Source organism: Pristis pectinata, chromosome 1 (genome assembly GCF_009764475.1).
Source record: "Pristis pectinata isolate sPriPec2 chromosome 1, sPriPec2.1.pri, whole genome shotgun sequence".
NCBI classification, from domain to species: Eukaryota; Metazoa; Chordata; class Chondrichthyes; order Rhinopristiformes; family Pristidae; genus Pristis; species Pristis pectinata.
This window is the reverse complement of record NC_067405.1, coordinates 117,113,218-117,132,322: the sequence shown is the minus strand read 5'-3', so window position 1 is coordinate 117,132,322 and position 19,105 is coordinate 117,113,218. Positions and strand designations below refer to the sequence as shown.

Below are 19,105 nucleotides of genomic sequence, written 5' to 3'. Positions count from 1 at the left end.
TAGATTGAGTCTTTGGAATTTCTTGCCCGAGAAAGCTGTGGAGACTGAATTGTTGCATGTATTCAAAGTTGAGATAGATTTTTTGTCAATAGAGGAATTAAGGGTTATGGAGATGGGGCAGGAAAATGGATCAGGAAAATTGGATCAACACGATCTTATAGTGAAAAAGGCTCAAGAGGCCAAATGACCACCTTCTATTCCTGGTATGGTCATAGACCATTTACAAATACATTTATTTTTATGTCATATATAGCTGAAAATTTTCAACAACTCAGTCTTCAGCATTAGTCTTACAGTTTTGTGTCAACATTTAAACTATTCATCTGAAATCCTTTCTTTGGGAATTTTAAGCAGATATACTAATCTATTTAAAATAAACTTGCAGTTGTACAAGGCGCTGGTGAAGCCACACTTGGAGTAATGTACACAGTTTTGGTCACCCTGTTATAGGAAAGACATCATTAAACTGGAAAGAGTGCAAAGAAGATTTATTAGAATGTTGCCAAGATTCGAGGGCCTGAGTTATAAGGAGAGTTGGGCAAGCTAGGACTTTATTCCTTGGAATGTAGGAGACTGAGGGGTGATCTTATAGAGGTGTATAAAATCATGAGGGGCATAGATAGGGTAAATACACACAGTCTTTTTCCCAGGGAAAGGGAAGCAAAATCCAGAGGGCATAGGTTTAAGGTGAGAGGGGAAAGATTTAAAAGGGACCTGAGGGGCAACTTATTCACCCAGAGGGTGGTGCATATATGGAACAGACTGCCAGAGAAAATATTTGAGGCAGGGACAGTAACCACATTTAAAAGACATTTGGATAAATACATGGATAGGAATGGTATAGAGGGATATGGACTAAACGTGGGCAAATGGGACAAGCTTAGGTGGACACCTTGCTTGGCATGAATGTGTTGGGCTGAAAGGCCTGTTTCCATGCTGTATTACTCATTCAATGATTGCTGGTTACATTAGGAAGACAGCAACTGGGTTAGGCCATTTAGTGTCTCAAACATATTTCCCTATTTAGTGGGATGATGTCTGATGTGCGATATAACTCCATGCACCTAATGTCCCCAATTTCTTAATAGTCTAAGTGAACAAAAATTTATCCACACCACATTTGCCATTACCAGTTGTTTCACCAATTGCCTTGTGCTGAAAAGTGTTACAAACTTCTACTACCTTTCACTAGTATAAGTGTTTCCTAACTTCTGAATGCTGTGTCTCTACCTCTTTGGACTATACCTATATCCCTAGATTCCCCACCAATGTAAATAGTTCCTGTCTATCCACCCTATCAATTTCTCTTAATGTCTTGAAAACTTTGATCAAGTTATGGCTTTTCTTTCAATCGTTTGTGGGATCCAATGAAACGCTGGTTTACATAATATCTCTTTGTAATTTAACCTTTGAAGTCTTAATGAATATACACTGTACTCTCTTCAAGGTCATTATATCCTTCCTATGGTTTGGTTTTCAGAACTACTCACAGTATAGATGTTATGGCCTAATCAACACATCCAATATGCCTTATTAATTATTTTTTGCATGTATCTGAGATATTGACCCATATTCACAAATGCCTAAACCTCTTTGGATCTCCATTGTTCTTAGCTTCTATTATCAATGCTTTCTGGAAATCCATATTTTGAACATGCATGGACATTTTGCTGTCCATAATTTCACAGTAACTGATGTTAGATTAGCTGGTTTCCCTACCTCACCTTTCTTAAACAGCAAAGTAATATCCACATCATTCCTATCCAAAGGAACATTTCCCAAATTGAGTGAATTTCAGGAAACTATACTTGGGCATCTACAATATTCTCACCTACTTTTTAATACCCTGTTTGGCCATGAATCGCAATCACATCAACCTGCCTTTTAACATCTGAGATAAGAAGCATCACATTTCTCCTCTTGGCATCTCAGGAATTCATTGATGAATTGACATATTGGTCATCTAGATGCGAGGCTTTGCAGGTCATAAAAAAGAGAAAATCTTCAATGGAAACCATTTGATCTTGAATATTTGTCATTATTTAATATCTTCATCATTGTTGTTTTGCTTCAGTAAATATTGGTGATTTAATATTACTTTCCTTGGGATATCTGGAATGCTATCCCTTTTCTCTAAAATAGTTTCCTGTAAAATAATTGTTACAGATTCATGCTATTTCCTCATTATTATTTACATATCTCTGTCACCACTGTTCAAGGGCTCAATGTTGCGTATGACCATCCTTTTTCTAATATAATTGTAAAATAGTTTAGGCTTCACAAGCAGATGTGCACAAAATATTTGACTGATACTCTTCTGTTTTGCATTTCAATCCAGATGCTAACCTACTTCTGGATTCAGAAACGTTACAAACGTTTGTTAAGTACCACCACTAATATTTCTGGATTGACAACCCTATGCCTATTCCATGAGATAATAGCATCTTAATATTTATTATTTTCTTCCTTTTTCATTTCTCTTTTTAAATTGATTGCTGGCAATATCCTCAAGAATTCTCTGTAATTTCAGAGAATATTTGGTGGAAACATATACAGTATATCAGGTGTTCTGTCTAACCTATTGTGGGTTGCAAATGCCCTTACGATTATTAGACTTAAGGCAAATTATCTTTCCAACAAGATTAATCCATTAGAGTAAACCAGAAGTTATGCAAACTAAGCCTAAAATGGTATTTTCACTATTGAATTCTTTGGTATTACATATTCTTTTTTATTTTAACAGATACATTTACAGAGATAGAAAAGTATAACAAAGCCACACATATAAGAAACGGTGATCTAGAATTTTTTATGCACATGGAAATGCCATCAAAGCGCATGTCAATTTCAAGGGGTGGAACAATTTCTTCCCATGCACAATATCCAAGGCATTGGACATGTAAGCATCACAAATACTGGGCCTTTGCCTAACTGCACATTATTTCCAAAACTGTGGCAGAAGGACAAACTGAAAAGCACTATCTCTCACCATGACAGGAACTCCCAATGGATTTAAGTTGATGTTTGCTTGGGGTGATGGATCAGAGATGGGAGTGTGCACACAGAATTCCAACAGAAGATGGGACATTGTGCCTGGAATGGGCACCTGGAGCCAATAGCAAACTGGTTGGATCACCCGGAAAGAAAGTAAGCCTTTCTGCACTGCACATCTAAATACTAACATTTAGCCCATTTAGCTGTTGGATGAGCACTTCAGTTCTTCTGGTCATAAACTTCTATGCGATTTTTACTGAACATCTGGATTTACATTTCATGTTTTACCTTCTCTCATGCTTAGACGTTTTGCAGCAGGAGACTCCTTCAGAACATGTTTAATAAATATCCCATCCTTTTCTCCACCTTTAACACTGAAGCCACTGGCACCTTTTTCGACATCTGTGTTCACAACCACTTCCACAACATCCTCTCGCTTTTCTTCCTGGGAAAAAAAAACAAAGTAATTTAAATGCTTGTAAATGGTGTGACAGGTATTTTCATTATTTTTATTTCATTTGTCTCCAAATGAAACAAATGCTTTGAAAATTACAGGCAGCAAAAAAATGTGAACTTACCACTTTGTTACTCATGTTTGCAGGAAATTGTTTCTTTGACAAATTTTCTAATCCTTGCTTATGGTCTGTAATGTTAGATGCCTCAGCTGGTATTTCCTTCAGCACCTGCACAAGAGAATTCAAGTAACCATTTGAAATAAGAGGGAATCTTAAAGCATTTGACTACAAAATTTGTTAAAATCTACATGTTAAGAAGTCTGATCATAATGGTTTACTTACTCTGAGGACAATTTAATTTTTAGTTAGCATGAATAGTTTGAATTAACAAACTGTGGTACATTCAGGAAAAAAACACAAATTATACGCAGCCTGTGTTGTTAATTTTTACAGATCTGGATCTTTTAAGGATTAATAAACTTAAATAACCACCATGTGTCAACTGTGATAGTATTTCTACACCTAAGTAGGAAGCTTGTTCAAGCTCCATTCCAAACTCTTGATCAAATTATTTAATATTGTGGTACTGAGGGAATGGTGCATTATCAAAGATGTTGTCTCTCTGTGGGGCACAATTTGATGCTATTCCCTCTGAGATGGTTATAAAAGTGCTTATGACATATTACTAGACCTTCAACCAATGTTCATAATATATTATCCAGTAATTAATTTAATTATGGGACTTTATTATGGCTGCCATGTTTCTATTCACAAGAACAGTGACTGCAAAAGTTTTATGCTTTGTAAGGTTATGACAATTGTAAGGTTAATTAGTCTCCAGAATATTATGGCACATGAGGCAATTCATTTTCTCCTCTGCTGTCAGTCCAGTGCATGATTTATAGTTCTTTCAGAGGGTATGATAATGGTGCAATGGTTACATTGTCAGACTAGTAATCCAGAGACCTGGACCAACAATCCAGATACTAGAGTTCAAATTCCAATGTGGCAGCTGTGGAATTTAATATTAGTTAATAACCTGAAATATGAAGGAAAAACAGTAACTGTTCTTAGTAAAGATAGCTATTAATAACTGCTGGTTTATTGTAATACATTACACTCCTATATTACAATCCCTGGATATATCTTGGCCCACCAGCAGAACAAACCCTCCAGAGGTGGCAGAGCAATGATATGCAGGCATGAGGCAGTAGCTCTTGGATTCGTCCCTGTAAAGATTCATGGCATCCTCCTGATTAACACCTTTCTCGGCTGATTAATCAGTGCTCCCCCTGTTCGACAACACAGAAGAAGCACTGAAAGTAGCAAGAGCACAGAATGTACTTTGGGTGGGGGGACTTCACTATCCATCATCAAGATTGGCTCAGAGCACCATCGCAGACCGAGCTGGCCAAGTCCTGTAGGATATAACTGCCAGACTGGGTTTGTGGCTGGCAGTGAATGAACCAACATGAGGATGTAATCTACATGATCTTGTCCTTGGCAATCTAGCTGTGGCAGATGCAATTATCCGTGATAGCAGTGGTAGAAGTGACCATTGTATGGTCCTTGTGGAGATAAAGTTCCAGGTTTACACTGAAGATGCCCTCATGTTGTGTTGCGTCTCAGATGTGCTCTATGGATAGTCTCAGAACTGGGCATCCATGAGGCACTGTGGACTATTGGTAGCAGCAGAAATATGCAGTTCCACAATCTGTATTCTCATGGTTTGGCATATTCCTCACTCTTACTATCAAGCCAGGGATTCAACCGAGGTTCATTGAGGAGTGCAGAAGAGTTTACTGGGAGCAGCATATAACTAAAAATGATGAGTGCCACCCTAGAGAAGCTACTATCTTAGACTACTGACTTGCTAAACAACAAAATCAGTACAGACAACCTCCGCATTATGGAGGTTTGTGTTCCTAGAAAATGGTCCATATCGCAATTTTTGTGCCAAAGAAAATGATAAGGCCAGTACATTTAAGGTCACTTTATTGATTGCGGAAATGACAATCAAAATCAGTTTATCTGCCAGTCAGCCTTTTGTAGGTCAGGATGTGTTTTGGAATCACCACATTCAATGCAGAAAAAAATGGCTTTTTGCACATATTCGGGAGGGAATCTCCAAGTTATTGGGTTGCCAGTGAGGACAAATGGGTCCAATTGGACCAGGAGCATGCATCTGTGATTGTGGGCATTGATTAAATTGAATCACTCAAATTCAGGGTCTCTGGGTTGGAAAAGATCACTGAAGAGATCTAGGAGCCACATATAATATGAGGTGCATAGACTCAATTGCCAAAATAGACCATTTGTCAGGTGGTCATTAGAGATGTCTGTAAGTCACAGAAACTGCTAGACCAGAGTCACTGGCTGCAGTTGCAATGAAATAATCATGGAAGATGAGAGTTTGATAACCATCACAGATTATTTGGGGTAGTGACAGAAGGAATAAACCAGGATGAAACTGAAGCAAAGATACACAGCTCTCTTCATGAATGCAAGGATGCACTGGCATCTTTATGGAAAAGTGACATCAGTCCATCAGAAGAAAAATGTGGAGCTTGCTAAAGGGTGAACAAACAACTAAACCTTGGACCTTTCTATGGCAGCCATGGAGCAGCTATAGAAAAGGCTGCATGCCTTTGGATGGCATCATTAATTTCTGCTGTGATTTCCACAAAAAGGCAGGAATAAATAAAGGGAGAGTCAGCAATACTGCATCACAAATGCTGAACAATAAAAAAACCTGAGGCTCATGGAGGCACATAGAATGTTGGGTCCCTTTAATTGATATCTCTTTGCCGATGCTGCGGGGTTTAGTCCTTGTTTTAATGTGAGTGAAAAACATAGGCTGTGGTTCCACATTTAGCAGCCAATTTCTTTTAGTTAATATGAACATGATTGCTGTGCTTTAAATGCACTTCTGATACCAGGCAAACATCAGACACAATTAATAGATTCACACCTGGAGGTGACTGGACCAGTATCCTGAGAGTTGTTCATCAAGAGGAAAATAAATGTACAGTGTCTTTTAGAATCTGGAATTTATAAAGGATAATAAAAGCAGATTCAAAAATAATTTTCAAAATAGAATTGGATAAATACTTTAAAGGGAAGAATTGCAGGACTGTGGGAAGAAGCATGGGGCTGGGATAAATTGGTTAGGCTTTCAGAGAGCTGAGCCATGTATAATAGGCTTAATGATCTCTTTCTGTGATACTTGATTTTACAGGAAAGGCATGTTAGTCATGTTATTCTTCACCTTAATCAGGCTTTGAATCAATCAAAATTAATCAATACATCAAAAAAATGTTTCTTCACAATATAGTTGCTATTGTCTCCTTAGTTTCTTGCTATTGCATAAACTTTTTAGTGCCCTGAGTATGATAGAAGCATCTAGTCAATCTGGTCAAATATAGTCACATTGATGTGTACATCAGAATATCACTACAAAATACTCTGAGAATCCATCTTTCTTGGTGGATTCCACAATTTGATGTTCTCAAAACAAATTGCTATTCACAGAATACACACCTAAGGAAAATGTCAGCAAATAGTCTTTGTTTTAATCAGATTACAAGTTATCCAATTTAACTGGTTTTATTCTCATTGTTTCAGCTTTGTATTTATTTACGTACGTTTTTGTCCTTGTATTCTTCTGTCAGTGAGTAGTCATATACCGGTGAAGACCCTTGAGGCCTTGGTCTAACAGTCTCTACAAATTCTGTTGGCAACTCACACACCTGTAAGGAAATAAAATACCAAAATTAAATAATCTAAAATGGAATTAATAAATGAAATGCTAACTACCCTCAATAAATAAACATTGCCATACATCATGTAATTGTGATAGTGTAAACAAAATCTTGAAACAGATAATCTATAAATGAAAGTTTTTCTATTTTTCAATTTAATATCAAATTAACTTGAAAACTATCACTGACAGGACAGATAGCATATGATTTTTTAAGATTATAAGCAAATTGTGTACACTATTTCTGGAAAGGTGTTAAATATTCAACAAAATAATAGGGTATGAAATTAACACAAAAACAAATGATTTTACCTATATTTCAATACAGGATGGCACAATGGCATAGTAAATGGAACTGCTGCCTCAATCCTCGGTTCAATTCTGACTTCTGTTGTTGTCTGTGTGAAGCTTGCATGTTCTCCCTGTGCCCATGTGGGTTTCTTCCCATAATCCCAAAAACAAGCCAATAGGTTAATTGGCTACTGTAAATTACCCTCAGTGTAGATGAGTGGTAGAAGAATTAGGCATGTGAGAGAAAATAGGTTACAGAAAAATAAATGAGGGAAGGGTTGATCTGAGAGCTGGTGTTTACTAATGGGCTGAATGTCTATCTTCTATGTCATAAGGAAACATGAAATACTGGATATACTCAGAAGAATAAACAGCATAATGAACATTTTTGGTTGGTGACCTTTGAGTAGTTTCTGGTTTCTTTCAGATTTCCTTAATTTCTGGGTTTTGGCATTAATATTTATATAAATTTGTACCATTTCAGTAAATATAATTCACAAAAGACATTTTAAATTTTGATTTCAAATTTTATGATAGATTTTTTGTAACATTTATTTTTGAACCTAACCAATCTGTGTATGACATTTAGCTGAAATTATATAGCATCTAAAGCAAATTTAGATGTCTTACACTTTTTTGTAAAACTTATTACTTACAGAATCATGTTCTCCAGGATCTGTCTCAGCATCTTTTAAGCATTGGACTGAACCTACAAAAGCATTAAACATATAGAACTTAATAATCATGGAAAGTAGTGCAAAACCTGCAGAAAGACATAGGAGTTAATTTGTATTGGTTTTGGCGCTCTGGCTTGTTTCTAATATGGTCACTGTTTTCTAGCATATAAATCTACCAGGCAAGAGCTTGTTGACTCAAAATTAAAACATTGAGTCAACTTATTCATACACAAAACTGTTTCCAAAACACATAATAGCTAGGAACTATGATTATTACAATGGGAACTCGTTTTCTCCCTCAATCAAAAGGCTTATTTTAAGGCCAATGCTAAAATAATAGATACATGATCTAAGGAGGAGGGATACATTCTTTTGAGATAAAGAGTGCGTTTTATTTTATAAGCATCATTAGTTTTTTTGGCCTTGAATAGCAACTGAAATATGAGAAATAATATTCTAAATATAGCGACATAGAGTTTTACAGCACAGAAATGGGCCCTTCGGCCCACCGCGCTCACGCTGACCTTTTTGCCCATTTACACTAATCCCATTTGTCCCCATTAGGAGCATATCCTTCTATGCCTTGTTTAAGTGTCTGCCTAAGTGCCTCTTAAATATAGTAATTTTATCTGATTCCACCACCTTCTCTGGCAGCACGTTCCAGATTTCAATCACCCTTTGTTTAAACCTATTGTTTCTTGTTTTTGATACCCCTACCATGGGAAAAAGATTTTGACTATCTATTCTATCCATGCCTCTCAAAATCTAAACCTAAACGGCCTAACCAGTGTTTTGTATTGTTTGGATTGTGTGATTAAAGGGATGTTCAGAGCATATATAGTGAAAATGTCTAATAATTCATTTACAAAGGCTTTTCTTTGTTCAAAGAAAAGCCTTTGTAAATGAATTAATTGGATCAATAGAAACATCCACCTTCTACTGGTTGGTAACATCAATTTACCCATGTTTGTTAATTTTTTATACATTGTATAAAATCCTTTACTCAATTTACAAAATCTACAGCAGCCTTCAAAAAGACCTTTAAAAGGTACCTTTTGAACAGTAATTTATTACAGATCATAGAAAGACACTATTATCAATGCATTTATTTGGCATTGCATGGGGGACCTGCTACAGTTCATTCTGGTACTGTTAGTGTGTTTTTTTGTTTGTGTGCAGATCTCATGTGAGGACTTAAGTGCATAGGATATGTCAATCATGATATTTCACCGTGCATGGCTACTGAGAATAATTTGCATAAATTTGCATTGTGCCTGCACTACTGCTAGAAGTCATTGTGCAACTTGGGGAAGCACTGATGACACTAACAGCCTTGGAGGCAGGGGAGGGGGCACTCCATTTCACTGATACATATTGTGATGTGTCTACATGCCTACAGTATTTAAGTACCTGATCCACAAAGTTTTCTGGTCGATGGTGATTGTTACGATGTTGCTGTTGGGGGAATGAGCAATAGTAATGTCTCTGAACATCAAGGACAATGACAAGACTTCTGTTTGGTGCAAATGTTCATTGTAAGATATTAGTTTTGAGTGATGGAAACATGCATTTATCATCCATAGTCTAAATCATGGCCATGTTTTGTTGTTTTAGTATGGCTGTGACTGATACCATAGTGTACAAAAGGAGATGGATTACTGGGCATTGTGTATCACAACCAATCAGCTTCTTGGGAACTTATTTGGATTGCCTTGGAGGATCAATGCAGAATTTCACCCAAACTTTTCTCCTTGTATTGGACTAGGATTTTATCTCAGACTATTACATGGCTATTAGCAGGTTGGAGCATTGCAGCCTATGATGTTCATTTCCATTTGAGAGTGTGAGGTAGACTCACTGGACCAGATGAATTTACCTGTTCATCTTTCATGTGCAGTATACCCTGAATGGTTTTGGTTTGGGTCAAATCAGGCTATCTCAACTGCATTGAGTTTAGAACCACCTGTTGGTAATAGAAATTCATCCACCATTGTTGTTTAATAGCACTAAATCTTTCACCTCTGAAACAATCTACAATGCATAATTTATGGAGCACAATATTAACTTCAAACAAATGTTTTATAGAACTGAGATCTAACATTTCTAGGCCAGCTGTTTAACAACCTCAGATACTTATAAAAACTATAGCAGTGAATCTTTTCCCCACAACTTTAGTATGTAATCACAATAAAATGTAAATATCAGCTTATTTTATGTAAAACTTGAAAATTATAGAAGAAAACTTTAATCAATATCACCGGATGAAAATGTCAGGGCATTGCTTTGATCGCTTTGCAATGCCGATCAACAATGCAGTTAGTAATTCACTATTGTTGACTATGCAGCTGAGATTTACATGCTCATATAAGCATGGTTCTTGCTCTGAACATTGGCAAATTCCTGAAGATATTTTTTAATTGAAGTGTTATTAACATTTTGCCACAAAGCATTAGTCTGAAATACTTTTAGTATATTTTCTCACTTTGTAAGTGAAAATATTGCAATTTAACTTCAAAAACAAGTGACAGTCTCTGGGACAACCTTCGTCCATGCTTTCATGCCTGGACAGCTCTCTCTGTGGAGGTCAGGGTCTTGGTGACTCTTCAACCTGGGTAGTCACAGAAGATCTATGCCCCATTTCTCAATTTGCTGCCCACTGCAGCATCATGCTGGTCACTGGTCCTCTTTATTCATGAAGCAATGATTTCATCTTTTTGATTTCAGTGAGGAGAAAATGCCATTTTGGGTACTGGGATTTGCTAGCTTCCTGTGACTGCAGGTAGCCATTGACTAGATTCACGTGTCCTTGAGAAACCCTATTACTAACTCAAATCTTTTCATCAATATAAATGATTTACTCTTCATAAATGTCCAGCTAGTTGTGGATCCAGTGGAAAATTTCTTAATGTTGAATACTGTTTCTGGGCAGCTCCTATGACTCCTACATCCTGAGGTAATTTGCTTTGCCAGATATGTTCACCAGCTAGCACTACTCTGAAGGATAGATCCTGAGGGACAAGGGCTACTTTCTGCTTATGTGACTTCTCGTACCTGTTTTCACTGAAACCGTGCCTGCTGAATGAAAATTCAACAGCTGTACAAGTATTAGTATAGTTATGGAGAAAGCTGATGTTCTCTTGAAGATGAGATTCCATTGCTTTTATCGGTCCCATGCATCTACAGGTATGGACTCTATTTAATCAAACTCGCAAATTAAAGATGGAAGCCAGTGGCAAGAAAGAGCACCAAGAAGACCCAGGACCTGACGGCTGTCAGGTAAAGCCTGAAGACCAGCAGTAGTAAGAGGAGCAGAGGACAATTAAGGCTACCAGAGGGCTGTGTGTGCCAGCATCACTGGACTCATCTCCTAGCTGAGCAGAGAGGGGATGTATTGTTTGCATGGTCCTATGAGATTCCCTGATAGACACTTCTCTTGAGTACTCTGCAAAAGCTTAGCCTTAGTGCAAGCCAAGTGCCCCTCTCCATTCCCAATCATTGCCGCCAATACTGTGCACCAGTAATCAGCCAAGAGAACCCATATAATGCATAATTTTACCTTGCATCCCGTTTTACAGGTCACCAATTATAACAAACTAGTGAATTAATCCCTAATCCAATTGGTACATCTGTATAAATCCTGATGTGTGGGAGCTTGTTTAAAGGCTTTGAGCAAAATACACTCTATTCAGAGGATCTTCACTCTGCAGGTGTAAGCAATACTCAAGAACTTGATCGCTTTGCAATGCCGATCAACAATGAAGTTAGTAATTCACTATTGTTGACGATGCAGCTGAGAGTTATGCAAGTTACAATGTTTTGCTAGATATGAATTCCTCCACTGGAATGGCAATTTCTCCACTGCCAGGAGAATTCCAAGTGCAAACTGGAGGAACAGCACCTCATTTTCTGTCTTGGAACCTTACAGCCTAACAGCATGAACATTGAATTCTCCCACTTTAAGTAATTCCCACCCACCCCCTTCCCCACAACAACCCCCCCCCAACTATGCTTCTCTTCTTCCCTCTCCTAGCCTATCTCTCTTTGTTCTGCCTTTTTTATCCTTTCTCTCCTTAGCTTTGAACCATCCCCCTGTGGATCTGCTCTCCCCTCCTCCCCACACCTGCCTATCACTATCTCTTACCTGCATCTACCTATCACCACGTTGTGCCCACCCCACCTCCCCACATTTGTCCACCTATCACTGCTCTACATTTCCCTCCTATATATTGGGCTTCCCCTTTTCCTATCTTCAGTCCTGAAAAATAGTCCTGACCCAAAACATTGACCGCCTGCTTTTCTCCATGGATGCTGCCTGGCTTGCTGAGTTCTTCCAGCATCATCGTGTTTTTCATTTAGGTTCCAGCATCTGCAGTCCTTCGTTTCTCTCATTTTTTAAAGTATCCCTCACTCTCTAGCAGCAATCATTGTTTTCCATGAGCATATTGACATGAATTGCATGACATTAGCAAACCTTCTAGGTGAGTCATCCCAAGATGTGCAGAATGCCAGCAGCTGTTACACTAATGTAACTAAGTATACATAGCGAAGAATGTTTAGAACCCTAACTGAGAACATATTTGAACAACACAAGTCTCTTGAAAACAGCTTATAATAAAGCATAATCAGACATAAACAGAATAATGTCTTTCCTCTTTCACCTCTTATAAGTGGGGTTTGATGGCATAGAGTAATGTCACTGTGTCCTCTCTAATGCTGCTGGAAGACTACTCCCTTTTTCTTTGAGTTCACCTTGGCATCCAGGAGCCCTGCTTGACTGGCTTCAGGCTGAAAAGACAATCTTGAATGTCTGGCAGCAGGATATGGGTGAGAGTGTGCTGCCTGAGAATTTGAAAAATTGAGAGAGTGGACATCAAAGTCCTGAACCTGTGCAGCATGTGACCTGTCAGGGAACTAGGAAGACAGTGGTGGGGTGGAATGATATGCTGGCACTCTGAGTACACCACCATTGTTTCAAGCTCCCAACCCGGAGATGACACAGTTGACAGACCCTGAGCCGCAGATGCCTCTGGTCCTTGTTTTCTTCACTTTTCTCCTCTGAGCCAATTCTCTGGGCATTCTGAGCAGTTCTCTGCTTGCAGTGAAAAGGTGTTTGAGTAAAGGCAGGGTGGGGAGGAGCATATCTCCTCTGCAGAAGAGTGATGAATTGCTGCATACTTCATTCTCAAGTACTAGAATAATCTGCTTGTGCATGCCATCCTTCTGCTAATCCAAGTGAGTAATCTGCAAATATACAGCAACTGTTTTCATGGAGAATAGAGAGCTGCTCATGGGCAGCATCCAACTGCACAGTAACAGTTTACTTGTGTCTGTTGTATGAGTTTCTTGATGAGAGCAGTAAGTTTTTTTAGTGGTGTGCCACTCAACTTGATCTATTTTCTGAGGTCATGGAAATTCTTGTAACATCGCTCCATTGTCCATGACTTCTGGAGAAGACAATTTCAGTCCACCTCCTGCCTGGCTGTTCTAATGGTGCCACTGATGCACATGACTTTCCTCTAGGCATGTACCTTAGTTATAGCATAACAATATTGGGAGATGACATTCTTGGGGGATCGTCTAGTGAGGCATATGAATAGAATTTAGAAACCAGACGGGGAGGGTCACTGTCATGGGGCTGTATTATAGACCCCCCCCAGTAGTCAGCGGGAACTTGAGGAGCAGGTGTGTAGAGAAATTGCTAATAGTTGTAAGAATAATAGGGTTGTATTAGTGGGAGATTTTAATTTCCCCAGTACTGGTGAAAAGAGGTGCTTCTGTGCTTCTGCTTGTGAGTTTCACCTTGCAGAGTCGGGAGTTGGAGTGAGATTTGGAGCAGGAGCTTTGAAAAGAGGTGAGTCCCTGTGCTTGTGCTTGTGAGTTTCACCTTGCAGGAGTCTAAAGGATGCACATTTCTAAGTTGTTATTTGTAAGTGGCTTTGTTGGAGTGGACCAGTGTTAGAGTGGGGAACTGAGGCTTTGGCTCAAGAGGCTTCGGCGAGAGGAGGCGGAGGCTAAGGTAAGTCTCCAGTAAGTTTCTTTCTTCCTTTGCTTTCTTCTTTAGTGCCAGGCTAGACCAGTTAGAATGGCTCCAGGGCCAGTGGTGTGTTTATCTTGTGAGATGTGGGAGTTCTGGGAGACCTCCAGCCTCCCTGATAGCTACATCTGTACAAGGTGCATCCAGCTGCAGCACATTATAGACCGTCTTAGGGAATTGGAGCTGCAGCTGGATGACCTTCAGCTCCTACAGAAGAACGAGGAGTACATAGAGCTACAGGAAGGCAGTCACTCCTAAGCTGCAGGAGGCAGGTAGCTGGGTGACTTTAAGGAGAAGGAAGGAGAATAGGCAGGTAGTACAGAGTACTCCTGTGACCAGGTCCCTGACACAGTTGACAGACCCTGAGCTGCAGATGTCTCTGGTCTGAGCCTGGTTGTGTGGTGCAGAAGGGAAAGGGGGAGAAGAGGAGAGCAATAGTGATAGGGGATTCAATAGTAAGGGGGGCAGAAAGGAGATTCTGTGGACATGAAAGAGACTCCCAGATGATATGTTGCCTCCGGGAGCCAGGGTCTGGGACGTCTTGAATCGGGTCCACAGCATTCTGAAGGGGGAGGCTGAGCAGCCAGAAATTGTGGTACATATTGGTACCAATGACATGGGTAGGAAAAGAGATGAGGTCCTGAAGAGGGAATATGGGGAGTTAGGTAGGGAGCTGAAAAGCAGGACCTCAAGGGTAGTAATTTCTGGATTGCTGCCTGTGCCATGCGCCAGTGAGGGTAAAAATAGGATGATTTGGCAGATTAATGCATGGCTAAGGAGTTGGTGCAGGGGGCAGGGTTTCAGATTTGTGGATCATTGGGATCCCTTCTGGGGAAGGTATGACCTGTACAAAAGGGACAGGTTACATCTGAGCTGGAGGGGGACCAATATTCTTGTGGGCAGGTTTGCTAGAGCTGTTGGGAAGGGTTTAAATTGTTTTGGCAGGGGGATGGGAACCTGAGTGATAGGTTAGAGGTTGGTGCATTTAGTGTACAAGTAGATGCAGTGTGTAGGAAGACTGTGAGTAAGCATAGGCAGATGAAAGGGCAAAACTGCAGTCAGTTGGATAGGCTAAATTGTGTCTACTTTAATGCAAGAAGTATCAGGAACAAGGGTGATGAACTTAGAGCATGAGTAAGTACATGGAACTATGACATTGTGGCCATTACAGAGACTTGGCTGTCACAAGGGCAGGAATGGCAGCTGGATATTCTGGGGTTTGGATGTTTCAAAAGGGACAGGGGTGGAGGTAAAAGAAATGGGGGAGTGGCTTTGCTGATCAGGGACAGTATCACAGCTGTAGAAAGGGAGGACATCCTGGAGGGATTGTCCACTGAGTCAGTGTGGGTGGAAGTCAGAAACAGGAAGGGAGCAATCACTCTAGTGGGAGTATTCTACAGATCCCCCAATAGCAGCAGAGACACTGAAGAGTAGATCGGGAGGCAGATTTTGGAAAGGTGTGAAAATAACAGGGTTTGGTGATTTCCCTAATATTGATTGGCATCTCCTTAGTGTAAAGGGGATTTGGGGCAGAGTTTGTCAGGAGTGTCCAGGAAGGATTCCTGACACAGTATGTGAACAGGCTGACTAGAGGAGAGGCCATACTGGACCTGCTACTAGGCAATGAGCCTGATCAGGTTGCAGATCTCTTGGTGGGAGAGCATTTTGGAGATAGTGACCATGACTCATTGACCTTTACTACAGCCTTGGAGAGGGATAGGAGCAGACGATATGGGAAAGTATTTAATTGAGGGAGGGGGAATTATGATGCTATTAGGCAGGAACTTGGGAGTGTAAATTGGGAACAAATGTTCTTGGGGAAGTGCAAAATGGAAATGTGGAGGTTGTTTAGGGAGTACTTGCATGGGGCTCTGGATAGGTTTGTCCCATTGAGGCAGAGTAAGGATGGTAGAGAGAAGGAACCATGATTACAAGAAACATAGGATATCTTGTCAAGAGGAAGAAAGAAGCTTACCTAAGGTTTAGAAAGCAAGGATCAGACAGGGCTCTGGAGAGTTACAAGGTAGTCAGGAGGGAGCTTAGGAATAGACTTAGGAGAGCTAGAAGCGGGCATGAGAAGGCCTTGGTGAGTAGTATTGAGGAAATCCCCAAGGCGTTCTATGTGTATGTGAAGAATAGAAGGATGACTAGAGTGAGGGTGGGACCGATCAGGGATAAAAGAGGAAACATGTGCCTGGAGTCAGAAGAGGTAGGGGAGTTCCTTAGTACTTTGCTTTCAGTATTCACCAGTGAGAGAGACCTTGAAATTTGTGAGGATGGCGTACAACAGGCTGATACAGTAGAGTATGTCAATGTGAAGAAAGAGGATGTGCTGGAACTTTTGAAAAACATTAGGATAGATAAGTCACCGGGGCCAGATGGGATATATCCAAGTTATTACGGGAAGCGAGGGAAGAGATTGCTGCGCCTTTGGCAATGATCTTTGTGTCCTCACTGGCCGCAGGAGTAGTGCCAGATGATTGGAGGGTGGCAAATGTTGTTCCTTTGTTTAAGAAAAGAAGTAAGGATAACCTAGTAATTATAGACCAGTGAGTCTTATTTCAGTGGTGGGCAAATTACTAGAGAAGATTCTTAGAGATGACTTATGAGCATTTGGAGAAGCATAAGTTGATTAGGGACAGTCAGCATGGCTTTGTGAGGAGCAGGTCTTGCCTCACGAGCCTGACTAAATTCTTTGAGGATGTGACAAAGCACATTAATGAAGGTAGAGCAGTGGATGTGGTGTACATGGATTTTAGTAAGGCATTTGATAAGGTTCCTCATGGAAGGCTCATTCAGAAAGTTAGGAGGCATGGGATCCAGGGAAGCTTGGCTGTGTGGATTCAGAATTGGCTCAACCATAGAAGACAGAGGGCAGTTGTAGATGGAGAGTATTCTGTCTGGAAGTCGGTGACCAGAGGTGTTCCACAGGTATCTGTTCTGGGACCCCTGCTCTTTGTGATTTTTATAAATGACTTGGATGAAGATGTAGAAGGGTGGGTTAGAAAGTTTGCAGACGACTCGAAGGTTGGTGGTGTAGTGGATAGTGTAGAAAGTTGTTGTAGGTTACAACAGGACATTGATTGGATGCAGAGCTAGGCTGAGAAGAGGCAGATGGAGTTCAACCCAGAAAAGTGTGAAGTGATACACTTTGGAAGATTGAACTTGAAGACAGAATACAAGGTAAATCGCAGGACTCTTAGCTGTGTGGAGGAACAGAGGGATCTTGGGGTCCATGTCCATAGATCCCTCAAAGTTGCCACGCAGGTCGATAGGATTGTTAAGAAGGCGTATGGAATGTTGGCCTTCATTGGTCGGGGGATTGAGTTCAAGAGCCATGAGGTAATATTGCAGCTCTGTAGAACTCTGGTTAGACCACACTTGGAGTATTGTGTTCAGTTCTGGTCACCTCATTATTGGAAGGATGGGGAAGCTTTAGAGAGGGTGCAGAGGAGATTTACCAGGATGCTGCCTGGGTTGGAGAACACATCTTATGAGGATAGGTTGAGCGAGCTAGGGCTTTTCTCTTTGGAGTGAAGGAGGATGAGAGGTGACTTGATAGAGGTGTACAAGATGATAAGAGGCATACATCGAGTGGACAGTCAGAGACTTTTTCCCAGGGTGAAAATGGCTAACACGAGGGGGCATAATTGTAAGGTGATTGGAGGAAGGTATAGGGGGGATGTAAGAGGCAAGTTTTTTACACAGAGTGGTGGGTGCATGGAATGCACTGCTGGCAGAGGTTGTGGAGGCAAATACATTCGGGACATTTAAGATACTCTTAGACAGACACATGAATGATAGAAAACTGGAGGGCTATGTGGGAGGGAAGGTTTAAATAGATCTTAGAGTACGACGAAATGTGGGCACAATATCGTGGCCTAAGGGCTGGTACTGTGCTGCAATGTTCTATGTTCTACCCAGAGTGTTAAGGGCCTGGACGGGTTGGCATTTGTGAAATGTGTCCAGGAAAGTTTTCTACTCAGGAGTGTGCAATACTGAACCTTCTCTTCGGGAACGTGCCAGGGCAGGTAACTGAAGTGGCAGTCAGGGAGCATTTCGACTCCAGTGACCATAATTCTATTAGTTCTAAGATAGTGACAGAAAAGGATAGGACAGGTTGGCACAGTAGCGTTGTGTTTAGCGTGACACTATTACAGTGCCAGCGATTGGGGTTCAATTCCCGTTGCTGTCTCTAAGGAGTTTGTATGTTCTCCCCGTGTCTGCATGGGTTTCCTCTGGGTGCTCCGGTTTCCTCCCACATTCCAAAGACATACGGGTAGGTTAACATGGGTTTAAATGGGTGGCGCAGACTCGTTGGGCCAGAAGGGCCTGTTACTGTGCTGTAAATAAAGTTTTAAAAAAAGTTTTTAAGATCTTCAGGTCAGGGTACTAAACTAGAGCAGGGCTAAGTTTGGGGGAATTAGCTATGATCTAACAGAGATTGATTGGGTGAGCCTGTTTGAAGGGAAAGGAACAAATGGCAAGAGGAAGGCTTTTAAGAGTGTGGTATCAAGAGTCCAGGAGCAGCATGTTCCTGTTAGGGTGAAGGGTAAACCTGGAAAGTTTAGAGAACCTTAGCTGATGAGAGATATTGAAGCTTTGGTCAAGAAAAAGAAGGAAGCATACATTGGATTTAGGAGGTTGGGGACAAGTTAATCCCTTGATGACTATAAAAAGATTAAGAAGATACTTAAGAGGGATATCAGGAGGGCAAAGAAAGGGTATGAGATGGATCTGGCAGGTAAGGTTAGGGAAAATCCCAAGAGGTTCTATAGCTATATTAAGAGTAAAGGGGTGGCTAGAGAGAGAGTAGGTCTCCTTAGAGATCAGTAGGGGCCGCCCATGTCTTGAGCTGCAGGAGATGGGTGGGATTTTTAATGAATATTTCTCC

The 19,105-nt window shown here is 40.5% G+C and overlaps 1 protein-coding gene across 1 annotated transcript in view; it reads right to left on the bottom strand.

Moving 5' to 3' along the window:
* Positions 1-19,105, bottom strand: part of LOC127570925 (neuroblast differentiation-associated protein AHNAK-like) — a 75,781-nt gene that overhangs the window by 42,616 nt on the left and 14,060 nt on the right. The window contains exons 2-5 of the mRNA XM_052016910.1: positions 8,157-8,209; positions 7,094-7,198; positions 3,573-3,677; positions 3,283-3,439 (exon numbers count right to left, since the gene is read on the bottom strand). Coding sequence (XP_051872870.1) covers positions 3,283-3,439; positions 3,573-3,587 — 172 coding nt within the window. The 5' untranslated portion in view covers positions 3,588-3,677; positions 7,094-7,198; positions 8,157-8,209. The remainder of the gene's footprint in view (positions 1-3,282; positions 3,440-3,572; positions 3,678-7,093; positions 7,199-8,156; positions 8,210-19,105) is intronic.